The sequence below is a fragment of the Suillus subaureus genome (genome assembly GCF_016647635.1).
Source record: "Suillus subaureus strain MN1 chromosome Unknown BJ212scaffold_4, whole genome shotgun sequence".
NCBI lineage: Eukaryota > Fungi > Basidiomycota > Agaricomycetes > Boletales > Suillaceae > Suillus > Suillus subaureus.
In genome coordinates this window covers 1,291,343-1,307,371 of record NW_024538560.1, presented here as the reverse complement: position 1 = coordinate 1,307,371, position 16,029 = coordinate 1,291,343, and the positions used below count along the sequence as shown (strand labels likewise).

The 16,029-nt window shown below is 49.1% G+C and overlaps 4 protein-coding genes across 4 annotated transcripts; 2 read left to right on the top strand and 2 right to left on the bottom strand.

The window, feature by feature from the left end:
* Nucleotides 1–2,533: 2,533 nt before the first annotated feature.
* BJ212DRAFT_702138 (uncharacterized protein) lies at nucleotides 2,534–3,472 on the top strand. Its single transcript, XM_041343862.1, has 3 exons — nucleotides 2,534–2,686; nucleotides 2,736–3,162; nucleotides 3,215–3,472. Exons 2-3 carry the CDS (start codon nucleotides 2,737–2,739, stop codon nucleotides 3,302–3,304), a joined length of 516 nt encoding a protein of 171 aa, XP_041197826.1. The 5' UTR covers nucleotides 2,534–2,686; nucleotide 2,736; the 3' UTR covers nucleotides 3,305–3,472.
* Nucleotides 3,473–4,154: 682 nt separating this feature from the next.
* On the bottom strand, nucleotides 4,155–7,878 carry BJ212DRAFT_1455824 (CHAT domain-containing protein; the record flags this gene model as incomplete). The annotated part of the gene is made up of 5 exons (XM_041338866.1): nucleotides 7,713–7,878; nucleotides 7,504–7,654; nucleotides 7,309–7,448; nucleotides 7,164–7,261; nucleotides 4,155–7,109 (listed from the first exon to the last, which is right to left on the bottom strand). Exons 1-5 carry the CDS (start codon nucleotides 7,750–7,752, stop codon nucleotides 4,155–4,157), a joined length of 3,384 nt encoding a protein of 1,127 aa, XP_041197825.1. The 5' UTR covers nucleotides 7,753–7,878.
* A 1,564-nt stretch (nucleotides 7,879–9,442) lies between these two features.
* Nucleotides 9,443–11,073, top strand: BJ212DRAFT_1296318 (uncharacterized protein; the record flags this gene model as incomplete). The annotated part of the gene is made up of 10 exons (XM_041332420.1): nucleotides 9,443–9,505; nucleotides 9,633–9,700; nucleotides 9,805–9,917; nucleotides 10,003–10,123; nucleotides 10,303–10,336; nucleotides 10,480–10,556; nucleotides 10,620–10,680; nucleotides 10,738–10,828; nucleotides 10,883–10,923; nucleotides 11,029–11,073. 10 exons carry the CDS (start codon nucleotides 9,443–9,445, stop codon nucleotides 11,071–11,073), a joined length of 714 nt encoding a protein of 237 aa, XP_041197824.1.
* A 556-nt stretch (nucleotides 11,074–11,629) lies between these two features.
* On the bottom strand, nucleotides 11,630–15,607 carry BJ212DRAFT_701889 (CHAT domain-containing protein). The gene is made up of 5 exons (XM_041343861.1): nucleotides 15,396–15,607; nucleotides 15,187–15,337; nucleotides 14,994–15,133; nucleotides 14,849–14,946; nucleotides 11,630–14,794 (listed from the first exon to the last, which is right to left on the bottom strand). Exons 1-5 carry the CDS (start codon nucleotides 15,433–15,435, stop codon nucleotides 11,843–11,845), a joined length of 3,381 nt encoding a protein of 1,126 aa, XP_041197823.1. The 5' UTR covers nucleotides 15,436–15,607; the 3' UTR covers nucleotides 11,630–11,842.
* Between the last annotated feature and the right edge of the window lie 422 nt (nucleotides 15,608–16,029).

The window sequence follows — 16,029 nt, the reverse complement described above, 5'->3', positions numbered from 1 at the left end:
GTTGCAACTCCCGGACTTATATCAGAGAGTCGTATCACTTATTTAGCACACAAAGACAAAATTGAGAATTGAGTGCATTTCCCCAGGTGTTAAAATGGCAAATGGAAGCGATGCAAACCACTTAAACTAGTAAAAGCAGAAAAGCCGAACGATTGTATACGACGTGTCCGATTGAGCTGATAGTGGCATGGGGAGGAGTTGTGGAAACGCCAGTGACGGCCTGCGAGAACATGACAAGTGGGATTCAGGCGCGATATGACAACGGACGATGGACCTATAGCTAGTGATGAAAAGTGCAACTTGGAGCAGAATGAGCAAGGAACTGCATGACAATTAATTTTTTATAATACCTGGTTGTCTGCCGTTGAACCAAGGGCGTCTTTTCCTCAGCAGCAGCAGACTATAAGCAAAGTGCGAGGGAACATCATTTGCTTTTCGGTGTTTGCCGAAGACAGTTCCTCAAGTCACCACTACACGCGCGTAGTAAATATTATAGAAATTCAGAGATCACCCGCTCTCATCGATCCTCTCCCTCCCTGCCCTCATTCTTAATCTGATGATTATGACGACTCCATGCTCAGCGCCTCGACAATACCACTAGTCCTCCACACCACCACTCCCTCTTAATTCATCGTCGATCCGTGTGCTCGTCAATCGTGTCATTGTAGCTTGGAGGGTTGCTCCAGGTAGGTCACTTAACATCTAATCTCGCTATTCGTTTGGTGGTTTTCACGTTCTGTTTCCGCGCCAAAAATCTCATTCCTGTCCGTCAAACTTGAATACAAGGAGATACTGGAAGGCAACCATCCGAGACCCACCATTCAACATATCTACACCATCGGGCAGTACCATCAACCCTCCGGACATATCCTTTACTCATATTTTTCTTCCTGTCGTGACACGCGCTCTTACGGCTCGAGCTTGACGATTGGAGCTACAATCAGGTCTTCTTGACTCGGAAGTGAAGCATTTAGAGTGGCGTACGATCGACATCGCCGGTATGGTCCACCCACAGCTCAAGTAGGGCGAGCCACCATACTGAATGACATGCCACCAACAGGCGATTTTCTGGACGTCGAGGAAGATGGCGACGAATCATACTGGAGAAGAGCAGCGGATGAATGAGTCTGATATCTGGAAGAAGGATGAGAGGAGTTCGCCCAAGAGTACTCGAACGTCGGAGGACGTGCACTTTATCTGCCTTTATTTCACAAGTTCGTGATCTCGTCACTTACAATGAAACTGCTGTTTAGAGACTTTGAAACTTCAAGTGATATGCCCGTTCTTGCTTCGGGCCCCGCAGCAAATACTTATGTTCGCTCCCATACTAAGGTTGCATTCTCCATATGCTGATAGATCACTCCGATCCATAGATTCATGAACTGAATTTCATATCTTGTTCACGCGAGGCTGCATTAATGCAGCAAGCGTCTAAATTCTGCGACAGGTATCGCTTACGAACCACCTCGATTACATCATGATCCTGTCAAGATGTTTGAACGCCACAACAGAAGTAAATACTATGAATATGAATACACTACAACTTTTCCGGATAACAAGGCAGTAGCAACCATGTGTTATGATATGACAATATACATATGGAAGCAAAGGTGCGTTGATCGAGATGATGGGCTCCAGATGTCGTTGATGTTCCCTTCGAACAAGCAATGCGTGTTTGTCTGCTGCGATTCTATTCGATTGGTGAAATCTGATCACTTCGCTAAGGGGATGCTATCAATGTGGATGACGAAATACGACCGCATGTAGGGCTCTTGCAGGCGTGGCAGGACGGCGTCAATTTCGCCTGGCCTGCCTTGACTTCAGCCATCCTCATGTCCATATACCCAGGTACGTCTAATTTTAATAATAATTCTGTGCATTATCTTTATGATATTTACTTTAACAGAATGTCCTTCTAGGTCCGTCTTCAGATACCTGCCAAATCCTCGCTCACAGCGTGATCCTCTTCATCCGCCCTCACTATAGCTACAACCTTGGTCAAGCCTTGCATGCATGCATATCGTCTGGAACATCTTAACAGGACGTTGATACTGGCATGTCTCCATCCTCATGCACATGCTCGAAGGTAACCCATATTCTTATCCATCCCTCCTCTGTCAGCTTATCAATCCCTTTCTCAATCTCTTCCAGACTCCCTGTCCTCCGTCTTTTCTTATCCGGTGGTCTCCATGCTCAGCACCTCGACAATACTCACCGCCAGTCCACCACTTTAAGTACCTCAGCATTCCCGGTGCCCCTCCCCTCTCAGCTCATCCTCGATCCGTGCCGCTTTCGTGATTTGTGTTGTGTATTATTGTAACCTTTATTCAGGATCTCCTGTTCCCACGATCCCTGGTCCTGTGGTATGCGCTCCACATCTTTGAGTTCGACAATTTGGGTTAGAACAGGCTCTTCTTGACTCGGAAGTGAGTATCGTACCATTATCATCGTTGAGGTAGACTTCTCATCCTACTTTAACCACAGCCTGAACAGAGGTGGTCAAGTTTGACTTCAAGCCACCCAGTACATGCGCTGCAAAGGAAGTCCCGACCTCATGGGCAGTCCAGCACTCAGTACTCGGTGACCATGCCTTCGTGTTGGACGATCTGAATTTACATAGTACAAGTTACAAGGTCGCCACTAGAAAATGCGAGAGCGGGCTCAAGTGCTCACGGGTCCCATCACTGTGCGTATCCAACCTCCCTATCTACGACAGGCTCTAATGACCAGCACAGTATGCAACCGCAAGCTTGTCTCCACCGCCCGTGTCGCTCTATCGTTCAGACTATGACCCTCATAGGTGTGTTTGAACCCAATTTGAACTTCGGAAAGTATCGCTGGACTATTGGCATTTGTCTCGCGGGAGCTTTGGTCTGTGCGCTTCTTCTGCCAACTGCCCTGATGCTAACTGCATTCCTTGACAATGCCATCTTGTCTGTACATACCCACGCGCCTTATGAAGACCCCCAAATCTCGCCTCCTGTGCATGTGCAGTTCATTGATTGGGTGCTGGGCATTTGCTCGTTCTTTGGTATCATCAACTTGATCGACAAGGGTAGGATCAGAGGGGATGATCATGGAGACTCCTCGGCCGCGTGGAGGGTACGTCTCTTCCTATTCATTGGATTTGCTTTCATGGCTGGCGGACTGGCGGGGAGCGTGGTAAGCCTTGATATTTTTTCTGACGCCACCAAATATTCAATGTTCCATCTAGTCTCTTCTCGTGCTGAAATACGTCATGATGGACTACCCGAACAGTACACATACTACGGCTATGCCAACGTATCGCAGAACGTGGCCTTGATGCTGTCGTCAGTTGTGCTTTGAATTGCACAAAGTGCGCAGACCGAATATGATTATAGCGTTACCCTTTAGTAACAGATACAGTTTCATTGATGTTGTTGAATTTTTCAGTGTAGCTGTGGATATGTATCTTTCTTTTGCGACTCTGTCACTGGTGCGACAACTTGAGAATCAACTTCGGCGGACGGTTGAGAAAGTCACAAGTATCCACTTGTGTATCGAGGTACCCGAAGGTAAACAGCCCCGAAACAATTTCTTTCAGTTGTACTGTTTTTTGCTCGGCTGGTGCGCGAGCGTCAAGCCGAAAAGCTCGAATGTTTGAAAGTATGTTAGATCAAATGGACGACCGACGGGAACGTCTAAGTGTTAGAGCCCTCACCCCATTGACAGATTAGTACTCATGTCGAAGCGGATGCTAAGCAGTGCACAGATGAGCCACAACTTGTCAAAGCAATCATCCGGGATTGACGGAACTACTGACTTTGCCCTGAGTGCGCATGTTTGCACAGATGAGTTGGGTGACTGCTGCTTCTCACTTGACGTTGATTACATTGGCGGTTGTTAGTCGAGGTTCCATGCTCGAAGCTTGAAGGATGGTATAACTGGAAGGCGCAAGTCGGGTTGACTGGACTCGTACGATCTAAATACTGCAAACGAATCGAGTAGTAGTATACAAGAATTTTTGATGAAAACATTTTAGTCGGTAAAGACACGAAAGAGTATATGAAAATGAGGTAGCTGGAACGCAGGAATACCAGGGTCACTTTACAAAAATACAGGAGGAAAGAGGATCGTGGATCAACAACTTGTGAATATGTACCAGACGACAGCAGTACGAATACGACGTAGAACTACACACCAATATGAATGAAAACCATCCGCTGCTCGAGCGGCACCTTCGTCTTCACAGCATGTGTAGCACGGTTGAGGGCCCAGGCCGCCCTCGTGCAGTCCATCACACTACCGGCACCATCCTTCAAATCCATGAACATATATTTGTAGAACGCTTCAACGACGTGTTTTGCGACAGCATCGTTGACTTCCCACAGCGTGCCAATGACGCTCTTGAACCCTGAAAACTGGAGACCAGCTGCGAGATGAATGACTTCGTCAGGAGTTTCCTCATCCCCGACGGCGGTATGACAAGCAGATAAGAATGCGAACTCGGCGTGCGGAATATCTTTCTCCATGATATCGAGCAGCGTCAGATGTTCATCTCTCATGACGAAATGCGAATTGTAAGGCTGCGTAGGGTCCTGCTTTCCATGACAAGCGAGGTGCACCCAGGTGTTCTCTTCCAAAGCCTGGAGTGCACCTGCTCGTGTTGCTTCATCGCCAGAAATAGTGGTACGGTTGGCCGTTGCAGGGACGAGCCTATGGACAAGCTCGAGCTCGCTGTCGACAGCCAAGAGCGCCTTGCCTTTCCCTGCACCTGGTTGACCTTGTCCGATTGTAGCGAAGGACGGAGTGACACGCCTCTTCATCATCTGTCTAGATCTGACCAGAGCCGATAGTGTCGGCGTGTAAGAACAGATGTAGAGATCCTCCAGGCATGGCTCCTTGGATCCATCTGCCTTTGTTTGAAAGGGGTGAGCTGCATGAAGGGGAATAGACGTAAAAGCTGCAGTAGGACATAGCCAGATTCGAGAGCGGTGCTTTAGTTCGAGGACGTTCTCGAGTACGTTGACGATGGGTAGCATGATCGCGTCCCATACTGTCCGCAAGAGGACTATTAGATCATTACGCGGTACTTTTGGGCCCATGATAGACGCATGTCGTATTGCCCTGGCGAAGCGATCTTTGAGATTATTCAGTTCCGTGAGAGAGACAGATGGCAAGGGAACATGATGGGGGTCTCCTGATGTCGGGACGATGATGGCGCTGCACGAGTATTGACTCGCAATGAGGATAATGACCGGGCCATGACGTGCTGCCGCTTGCAGGTTTTTGTACAAAGGTGGGAGCAGGAACCGCGAGAACGCCGGAAGATCGCGTATCTTAGCTACCGCAGCTTCCCATCGCATTGTAAGCCTCCTATATTCTGTTGCTGCTCGATCAGCAGCAGCTCTGTCGGTGATGGTTGCAGAACTCTGTGCGGCGTTGTAAACCCGCTTGCTCAGCTCCACATAGTCGTGCGCCAATTTCGAATTTGCTGACTCGAGGTCTTCAACTGGAGTCTTGAGTCGAGAGGCCAGGGACCATTGCTGGCCACGGCCCTGCTCGACGAGCTCCACTGCGCGTCGTAGATTGTCATGGCGGATGGCACACGAGGCTGCATCTACAGGCAATGATCTGGCATAATGGAAGGCAGCGGCAGCTTCGCGTCGTGAAGTCGCCGACGATCGTGTTGCCAAATGAGCATCCAGAAGCTCGAAAAATATCGAGTAGGCCTCCAATGCGGATTCATGTCCATGCTGCTCCACTGCAAGGGTCCAATTATATGCCTGAACGATGCGTTCTGGGAATCCTTGAGTGGGGTGCCGCGATGACAGTCTGAAGTTCTCCACTGCAAGTGATAAATCAACAGGATTATGTTGTATGCAGTAACGAGACAGATAGGCCCTCTGTAGCCATGCATAGCTCCTGGATCTGCCTGGGTGCAGTGAAGGCAGAGACACCAGCGCTTCTTGGCAAAGTTGAATGGCCTCCTCGACGTCTTCATTTGTCTGAGTTTGCATGAAACGAGAGCAGAGCGCCGAGCTCAAACTGTAAAGAGTTATATGGCGCTCTGGATCATCAAGCCGCTTTAACCGAAGGGATTCGCGATACCAATCAATGGCCTCGTTAAGGTCCTCGCTGACATCCGATTTGTCATGTCTGGTGTTCAGTGCGAGGGCAAGGTTATTAAGCGTGACGTCACGACGTGGATGCCCAGGTGGGCGCAACGTCAGTGCTTCACGATAGAGGCTGATAGCTCGGGCGATGTCATCAATGTCGCCGCGTTCATCGAAACGGGTGATGAGGGAGAGCCCTAGGTTATCCAGTGAGAAGTCACGAGATTCATGCCCAACAGGGCACAGACGCAGCGCTTCTTCGTACAAAGTGATCGCCTCATCAAGGTCATTAGGTTTGCCTTGGTGATCGAAGCGGTTCTTGAGTGAAAGGGCCAAGTTGTTGAGGTAGCTACCGCGATGAGAATGTCCTGTGGGGCATAGAGAAACAGCTTCACGACGAAGGTGAATGCTCTCATCTATATCATCAATGTCGCCGCACTGTGTAAAGCGTATGAAGAGAGCCCATGAAAGTTTGTCAAGCGCATTTGGACGGTGTTGTTGGCCCATGAGACAAAGCTCGAGCATGTTTCGTCGAAGGTGAATGCCTTCATCAGATGCGTCGGTTGGCAGACTGTTGATCGCATAATCGACCAAACTGTCTATGCCGATGCTACGAAAGTAGGTGCCCTCTGGACAGAGGGGCAGCAGCTTGCAGCACAGCTGCGCGGATTCCTCAATGTAGATGGCGGTAGACTCCTTGCTGTAGCGCCATATCAATGCTCTAATGAGATTATGGAGGGATGATGCGTGATCGGAATGACCCTGCGGACGCAACGCAAGGGATTCGCGGAAGAAGGAAGCGGTGGTATCGATGTCTTGAAGATGGTTTCGAATGTAGCCTTCAAGGCGGGCATACGCGAGGTTGGTGAGTGCTGCTGCATGATCAGGATGGCCGACCGGACACTGGTCAAGAACCAACTGAAAATGCTGCACAGCATCGTTCAGGTGAGAGACCGTCCCGCTCGTCATGTATTCGGCCAATCGTGCGTGGCCTGCATCTGTGACTCGAATAATATCGCTGTCTACGAGGGACTACAGTTGGTGTTCCGTCAATAAAAGTTAACAGCAGAAGTCAGAGTCACTCACATCAGACAGCGTGCTGTCCTGATCATCACAAGCATGTACAACGACGGCCTTCAGCGTGAGGGAAGGGCAGACATCACGAACGGGTGGGAAGGATAGATCTATGAGACATTAGTATATGCGCGTGAATCAGAAATAAGTCGCTCACCGAATGACTCGTCTCCATGACCCAGCAGCTCATCCCATTTCATCTGAAGTTTCCCGATGATCTCTCCACTACCTAGCATTCGATCGACCTCATAGGATGCCCTGATCTCCATTGATAATGCAGGTGAGTCATGCGATGATCTACAAACCGAAGATCAGTTCTCGCGTCGCGTCAGAGAGCCTCCCGGGATGTTACAGAGTCAAAGTATTCCCCCACGCTACAGATTCATCAGATGATAAGACACGGATAGTCGATTTCCAGCGTCTCCGAGAGTCGACATTGATGGATACGTAAATGCCTGCAGGTATGCGGTCAGAAGGGACTTGAAGATTCTCTCCACCGACGACTGTAGATAGAGCGTGAAGTTTATGAAACGGATACGAGGGTGATATAGAGCAACTTACCTTCAAGTCTGATATATCGGCTTTCTGAGCTACTAGGCATGATAGTGCGATGCAGTAAAATGACGAGGGTCGAAGATGGGTCGAGCAGTGGGTGGAATGAATGAGAGGGGAAGACGAGGGGCAGGGATGTGGGGAATGAGGATGGAGTTCAGTGAGAGGAGAGGTTGACGGTTCAAGTCACACTGCACGTGTATTCCCGTACTGTCGACGGCGATAGACGCTGGTATGATATGCCGAGAAAGACGCCCGGCTATATAATGTTAGCGGGAGAGCCTGCTCTAAAGAATAAGTAGAGAATGTAATAATTGGTCTGCAACGAAAGTAGTCCGCCAAGGTTGTAGGGGACACATGAGTCTCAGAGCGTCTTGTATTCCTGGACTTATATCGGGGAGTCGTATCACTTATTTAGCACACAATGGTAAAATTGAGAATCGAGTGTATTCCCCGAGGTATTAGAATGGCAGATGGAAGCGAAATAAACCATTGAAACCAGTAAGGACAGAAAAGCCGAACGATTGTATACGACTTGTCCGATTGAGCTGATAGTGGCATGGAGACGGCCTGCGAGAACATGACAAGTAGGATTCAGGCGCAATATGAGATAGCGGAATGCAGCAGTGGACCATAGAACTCTTTTCCTGAGCAGTGGGAGCGCGCTAGTTATTTACTTGTCGGTGTTTACCATGGAAAACAGTTCACCACTGCAAAGGAACTCCATTATCGACGTTCTCAATGATCCTTTAAATTCCTCTCTACACTCAATCTTACATTGACCATATATATCAAGATTTCATGCTCAGCGCCTCAACAACACCACTAGTCCTCCACACTAGTACCTCTTAATTCATCGACGATCTGTGCCACTCGTATCATTGTAGCTTGGACGGTTGATCTAGGTAGGTTACTTAGCATCTAATCTCACCATTCGCTGGGTGGAATTCACGTCTTATTTCTGCACCAACAATCTCAAAGTCCACCACAGGAATATCCCTGTTCAGTCAAACTTGAATCAAGGAGATACTGACAGGCTGCCATTCGATATGCCCATACCGTTGGACAGTACCATTAAACTTTCGGACATCTCCTTTACTCACAATCTTCCATTATTTCTCGTCCTGCCATAACACGCATTCTTACGGCTCGAGCTTTACGATTGGAACTACAATTAGGTCTCATCTCACACCATGAGTAGGGCAGTCCATCAGACTGAACGACTTGCCACCAACAGTATTCCTTGACTAACGGGGCGGTTTTCTCCCAGTATCGGGAAATCGAAGAAGAAGAAGAAGAAGAAGATGATGATGAATCATACTATTTTGTTGGAGGGAAGAGCAGAGGATGAATGAGTCTGATATTTGAAAGAAGGCTGAGAGGAGTTTGCCTAGGAGTACTCGAACGTTGAAGGACGTGCACTTTATCTGCATTTGTCCTGACAGGTTCGTGTCTTCGACGCTTGCAATCCGTGAAAGTGCTGTTTAGAATAGCAAAACTGTAAGACTTAAAGTGAGTACACTCATCCTCGCTTTGGCTCATGCAGCAAATACTCATTTTCACTGCCATGCTAAGGTTGGGTTCGTCATGTTCTTGATGGATCACTCTCATTCACATATTCATGAAATGAATTTCATCTCTTATTTCCTCGAAGTTATAGTGCAGCAAACGCTTCATGCATGGACACTTTGAGGCGCTGATGTTGAACGTGATTTAGTTTAATAAAAGTACTCGACGCAATGTTACTGTGTATGCGATGGCATATCCTCGAGCTCCATCCTTCCCTTGTGTGCCACTCAACCGTAAGTCGTCATGAGGACAGGTCAGTTCACCCACATTCCCAGCATACCGAAGAAATTGGTCTTACGATTCGCACGTCGCTCTGCCTGTTTATTCTTTGATTGTTCTTACTCGATTGTTCTAACGGAGGTCATTTCAAGCTCGGCGATCGGAGATTCGTCACTCATCTTCCATGGTGGGCACACCCGTGATCTCAAGTAGGTATCGCAGGAGACAACGTACTCATTTTCTTGAGTCTTCTCGTCCAGAAGACTGGAAGCTACCGCAGAGCTTCCATCTCCTTGAGACGATTCTTACGCAGGATCATCCACGACGGATTCGGCGCCCGACATGTGTTATTTCCAACACGCGAGATAGTGGGCACCGGTCACTCTCTTACACGACAAATTACTGGGTTGGCAATTCAGCAAGTCGGTAAGTCGCGTGTTGAACGTACAAGGTTTCTGTCCATTCTCACTCAGCTAGTGTCCATAGTTTGAAAACGGGTCCACAAATACAGTTCCTGCTTCATCGGATTTACCTATCCAGGCTGTGCTGGTATCAGATCCCGCTATCGACATCATGTTCACTACAGTGCCCCGCCCTGCAGGCTCCAAGGTCGTCTTCTATGAAGATCCGCCGTGAGCCTCATGGTTCGATAAGTTGACTCCCCAGTACGTATGAGTCTTTTCTTGCCTTCACTACCTTTCCAAAGTGCCCGTCATGTTTTTAAACTACCATTCCTGTCATAACGCTCGCATTTCCAATGCATGGGTAAGTCATATTTTGACCGTTTCCTACCGCACCTCAACTCTTTCAGTATGATGGCTGTGCCTTCAGGATGGATCACACTCGTGTGTCTAGAACATGCTCGTTACTTCATGAACCAAGTCAAGTTCATTACTTACTGAACCCTGACGGTCTGAGTTGTAGCTACCACATGCAGAGAGCATTAATGCACGAAGCGATACGCGGTGATATCAAACACTATATGTAGGACTTGTTGGACGAACTCCACCGGACCATTGAGCAGGAGCACCTCGTGCTCAACATGAGGCAGGTTGACCCTTGTCAGTGAGCAAATTTTTTGATGGTGACTGTCATTTGTTGCTGTCATTTCGCTAATCACCGCAACAGGTGTCTCTTTTGGTTGAACGACTTCAACCCCAAAGTTGTTATCTTTGAGTGTAAAGGCATTGTAGGTGGTCAATAGTTCTCAGCGGTGTCGATGTTAATTTGCCCTCGTTTTCATCAGCAGGGCTCGCCGTTCAAGCGCAATACTGGTGTCCCGGTGAAGGTTCGCAAGACATCTTACCTCATTGTTCCATTCACAACGAAATCTATATGTAGGTATTGGACTAACATTCGACGTATATGAAATATTAAGATTATATTCCTAGCCTGTGCCCAGTTACGCAAGACCTTGTGGATGAAGTCAAGGGTATGTTGGTCTGTGCGACGTGCGGTGCGGTCAGCCTTTTCTCAGGCCTGATACCTGGACCTAATTATTTAGTCGCAATGATCAGACCACTTAACATCGGGCCAGTCTTCTGCCGCATCTGATGTCATCGAGGAACCACCTCTGTGGTAGACATAATCAGGGATAAGCTGCTTTGATACCTCCTGGCGGATGTCACGCGCTAAGAAGTCTATCTCCCTGCAGACCAACGTTCACAACGACGTCGGACTGCCATTGCCATTGGTGTCGCTTGAAATCGAGCTCCACCTCTTCCTGACGTTTATTATCATTCAAGGCCGGATTATCTATGGAGGTTCTACCCAAATCTGTCATTATGGTAAGCTGCATCTCTGTAACGTACAACGGACGATAACTTATATGGCGCAGGAAACTTGATGACTTGCTCCAGGCAATTCAACACAACAAAGCTCCCTGTTCGCTCTGAATCTGCAAATTATTTCGTTAAAGTTCTATGACAGTTTCTCCAGCGGAAGATCTGCACCTCGATCCAGCTTTCGCATGCGCAACAACCAGAAGATGCATCAAGCTTCAGCTGTGTAACAAGTGATATGCACACCAGCGAAGGTGTCTGTCGCATCAGGAAATTCACCAATTCAGAACGGGGATTGGAGACACAAGGATAACTTTATCAGGTACCAGGAGACGATGTCGCGAGCATTCATGCAAATACACACCTTGCCATCAAGCAATGAATGACTTTGCTGAAGACTCTAGAGTAGACAAAAATACCGCGAACGCAAAAATAAGATAAATGGAGCATAGTATCATGTGATAGACGCATAACAGATTAATTCTACAACTTGAAGTACAACGTGGATGGAATAGAGTGCAACATAAAGGACCCATAAAACCGTACCAGATGAGAGTGATACAGCAAGAACTATACACCAATATGAATGAAAACCATCCTCTGCTCTAGCGGCACTTTCGTCTTCACCGCATGTGTAGCACGGTTGAGGGCCCAGGCCGCCCTCGTGCAGTCCATCACACTACCGGCACCATCCTTCAAATCCATGAACATATATTTGTAGAACGCTTCAACGACGTGTTTTGCGACAGCATCGTTGACCTCCCACAGCGTGCCAATGACGCTCTTGAACCCCGAAAACTGGAGACCAGCTGCGAGATGAATGACTTCGTCAGGAGTTTCCTCATCCCCAACGGCGGTATGACAAGCAGATAAGAATGCGAACTCGGCGTGCGGGATGTCTCTCTCCATGATATCGAGCAGCGTCAGATGTTCATCTCTCATGACGAAATGCGAATTGTAAGGCTGCGTAGGGTCCTGCTTTCCGTGACAAGCGAGGTGCACCCAGGTGTTCTCTTCCAAAGCTTGGAGTGCACCTGCTCGTGTCGCTGCGTCCCCAGAAATAGTAGTATGGTTGGCCGTTGCAGGGACCAACTTATGGACAAGCTCGAGCTCGCTGTCGACAGCCAAGAGCGCCTTGCCTTTCCCTGCACCCGGTTGACCTTGTCCGATTGTCCCGAAGGACGGAGTGACACGCCTCTTCATCATCTGTCTAGATCTGACCAGAGCCGATAGTGTCGGCGTGTAAGAACAGATGTAGAGATCCTCCAGGCATGGCTCCTTGGATCCATCTGCCTTTGTTTGAAAGGGGTGAGCTGCATGAAGGGGAATAGACGTGAAAGCTGCAGTAGGACATAGCCAGATTCGAGAGCGGTGCTTTAGTTCGAGGACGTTCTCGAGTACGTTGACGATGGGTAGCATGATCGCGTCCCATACTGTCCGCAAGAGGACTATTAGATCATTACGCGGTACTTTTGGGCCCATGATAGACGCGTGTCGTATTGCCCTGGCGAAGCGATCTTTGAGATTATTCAGTTCCGTGAGAGAGATAGACGGTAAGGAAACATGATGGGGGTCTCCTGACGTCGAGACGATGATGGCGCTGCATGAATATTGACTGGCAATGAGGATGATGACAGGGCCCTGGCGTGCTGCCGCTTGCAGATATTCATACGAAGGTGGGAGCAGGAACCGCGAGAACGCCTGAAGACCACGTATCTCAGCTACCGCAGCTTCCCACTGCCTTGTAAGTCTCCTGTATTCTGTTGCTGCTTGATCAGCTGCAGCTGGGCCAGCGCTGCCCGCAGCACCCTGAGCATGAGATAGGTGCTTGCTGAGCTCCAGCAGCTTTTGAGCTAGTTGCGGACTCGTAGACGTTAGGTCTTCTAGCGGAGTCCTGAGTCGAGAGGCCAGCGACCACTGCTGGCCACGGCCCTGCTCCACAAGTTCAACTGCCTGTCGTAGATTACTACTACGTATGGCACGTGAGCCTGCATCTACCGGCAGTGATTGTGCACCACGAAAAGCGGTTGCAGCCTCGCGCCGTGAGACGATCGACGATCGTGTCATCACGTGGCTGTCGAAAAGCTCCAAGCATACTTGGTATGCTTCGAGGGCAGAGTCATGCTGATGACCTTCAGCTTCAGCAACCCAGTGCAAGGCAGTATGGATACGATTCGGAAAGCCTTGAGTAGGGTGTCCCGATGCCAGTCTGAAGTTATTTATGGCAAGTGACAAATCAGCAGGGTCATGTAGAATCCGGTAACGAGATAAATGGGCTTCCATCAGCCATCTGTAGCCGAACCATCTGGCTGGGTGCAGTGAAGGCAAAGTCGCCAACGGTTCTTGGCAGAGAGTAATAGCTTCCTCGACATCTTCATTCTGCTGAGTGTGCATGAAACGAGAGCAGAGCGCCGAGCTCAAATTGTAAAGAGGTCCATGGCGCTCTGGATCGTCAAACCGCGTTAACCGAAGGGATTCACGATATCGTTCAATGGCCTCGTTAAGATCCTCGACGACATGTAATTTGTCATATCTCTGTTGGAGCGCGTGGGCAAGGTTGTTAAGTCTGATGTCACGATGTGGATGCCCAAGTGGGCGCAACGTCAGTGCCTCGCGACGCAGGCTGATAGCTCGGGTGATGTCATCAATGTCCCCGCGTTTGTAGAAACGGCTGGCAAGGGCGCCCCCTAGGTTGTCCAACGAGATGTCACGAATTTCGTGCCCAACAGGGCACAGACGCAGTGTTTCTTCGTACAAAGTGGTCGCCTCGTCGAGGTCATTAGGTTTGCCTTGGTGATTGAAGCGGTTCACGAGTGAGTAGGCCAAGTTGTTCAGGTAGCTACCGCGATCAGAATGTCCCTCTGAGCACAGAGACACCGCTTCACGATGGAGTCGTATGTCCTCGTCCACATCATCAATGCTGCCGCGTTGGTTGAAGCGTACATGGACCGCATGTGCAAGTGTGGCGAGGGCTCTTGGACGGAGTTGATGGCCCACAGGACAAAGCTCGAGCACATTTCGTCGAAGGTGGATGCCTTCGTCAGATGCGTCGACAGGAAGATTGTTGATCACATAATCGACCGCACTGTCTACGCCGATGCTACGAAGGTAGGTGCCCTCTGGGCAGAGGGGCAGTAGCGTGCAGCACAGCTGCGCGGATTCGTGAATGTGGATAGCGGTAGACTCCTTGCTGTGACGCCATATCAATGCTCTAATGAGATTATGGAGGGATGACGGGTGATCGGGATGACCCTGCGGACACAATGCAAGGGATTCGCGGAAGAGGGAACTGGTGGTATCGATGTCTTGAAGATGGTTCCGAATATACCCTTCAAGGCGGGCATACGCGAGGTTGGTGAGAGCTGCTGCATGATCAGGATGGCCGACCGGACACTGGTCAAGAACCAACTGAAAATGCTGCACAGCATCGTTCAGGTGAGAGACCGTCCCGCTCGTCGCGTATTCGGCAAATCGTGCATGGCCTGCATCTGTGTCTCGAGCAATATCACTGTATACGGGGGACTACAGTTGGTGTGCCATCAGCAAAAGTTAACAGCAGAAGCCAGCGTCACTCACATCAGATAGTGTGCTATCCTGACCATCATAAGCATGTACTACGGCGGCCTTCAGCGTGAGGGAAGGGCAGACATCACGAATGGGTGGGAAGGATAGATCTATGAGATGTTAGTATATGCGCGTGAATGAGAAGTAAGTTGCTCACCAAATGACTCGTCTCCATGACCCAGCAGCTCATCCCACGACATTTGAAGTTTCCCGATGATCTCTCCACTACCTAGCATTCGATCGACCTCATAGGATGCCCTGATCTCCATTGATAACACAGGTGAGACATGCGATGATCTATAAACCGAAGATCAGTTCTCGCGTCGTGTCAGAGTCTCCATGGACTTTACAGAGTCACAGTATTCCCCCATGCTACAGATTCATCAGATAATAACACACTGATGACCGATTTCCAGCATTTCCGGGAGTCGACATTGATGGATACGTAAATGCCTGCAGGTATGCGCCCAGAAGGGACTCTAAGATTCTTTCCACTGATGACTGTAGATAGAGCGTGAGGATCATGAAACGGACATGAGGGTGATATAGAGCAACTTACATTCAAGCCTGATATATCGGCTTTCTGAGCTATTAGGCATGATGGTGCGATGCAGTAAAATGACGAGGATCGAAGATGGGTCGAGCGGTAGGTGGAATGAGTGGGAGGGGAAGACGAGAGGTAGGGATATGGGGAATGTGGATGAAGTTCAGTGAAAGGAGAGGTTCAGGGTTCAGGCCATACTGCACGTGCATTTCCATATTGTCGAGGGCGATAGACGCTGGTATGATATGCCGAGAAAGACGCCCGGCTATATAATGTTAGCGGGAGAGCTCACTCTACAGAGGAAGTAGAGAATATAATAATTGGTCTGCAGCGAAAGTAGCCCGCCAAGGTTGAAGGGAAGACATGAGTCTCAGAGCGTCCGGTACTCCTGGGCTTATATCAGGGAGTCGTGTCGCTTATTGGCACGCAAAGGCAAAATTGTGAATCGAGTGTATTTCCCAAGGTATTAGAATGGCAAAGAAAAACCGAACGATTGTATACGACGTGTCCGATTGAGCTGATAGCGGCATGGGGAAGAGTTGTGGAAACACCAGGGACGGTTTGCGAGAACATGAAAAGTCTGATTCAGGCGCAATGTGAGATAGCTGAATGCAGCAGCGGACGATAGACCTGTGATGATGTGCCAGCT

What these genes read in the sequence shown, in the direction of transcription:
- BJ212DRAFT_702138 (XM_041343862.1), top strand. Translation starts at nt 2,737, where the DNA reads ATGCAACCGCAAGCTTGTCTCCACCGCCCGTGTCGCTCTATCGTTCAG. An exon ending in GCGGACTGGCGGGGAGCGTG is followed by an intron (nt 3,163 to 3,214) that starts GTAAGCCTTGAT and finishes TGTTCCATCTAG; the next exon opens with TCTCTTCTCGTGCTGAAATA.
- BJ212DRAFT_701889 (XM_041343861.1), bottom strand. Translation starts at nt 15,435, where the DNA reads ATGCCTAATAGCTCAGAAAGCCGATATATCAGGCTTGAAT. An exon ending in TGGGGGAATACTGTGACTCT is followed by an intron (nt 15,134 to 15,186) that starts GTAAAGTCCATG and finishes TTCGGTTTATAG; the next exon opens with ATCATCGCATGTCTCACCTG. An exon ending in AGGATAGCACACTATCTGAT is followed by an intron (nt 14,795 to 14,848) that starts GTGAGTGACGCT and finishes CACCAACTGTAG; the next exon opens with TCCCCCGTATACAGTGATAT.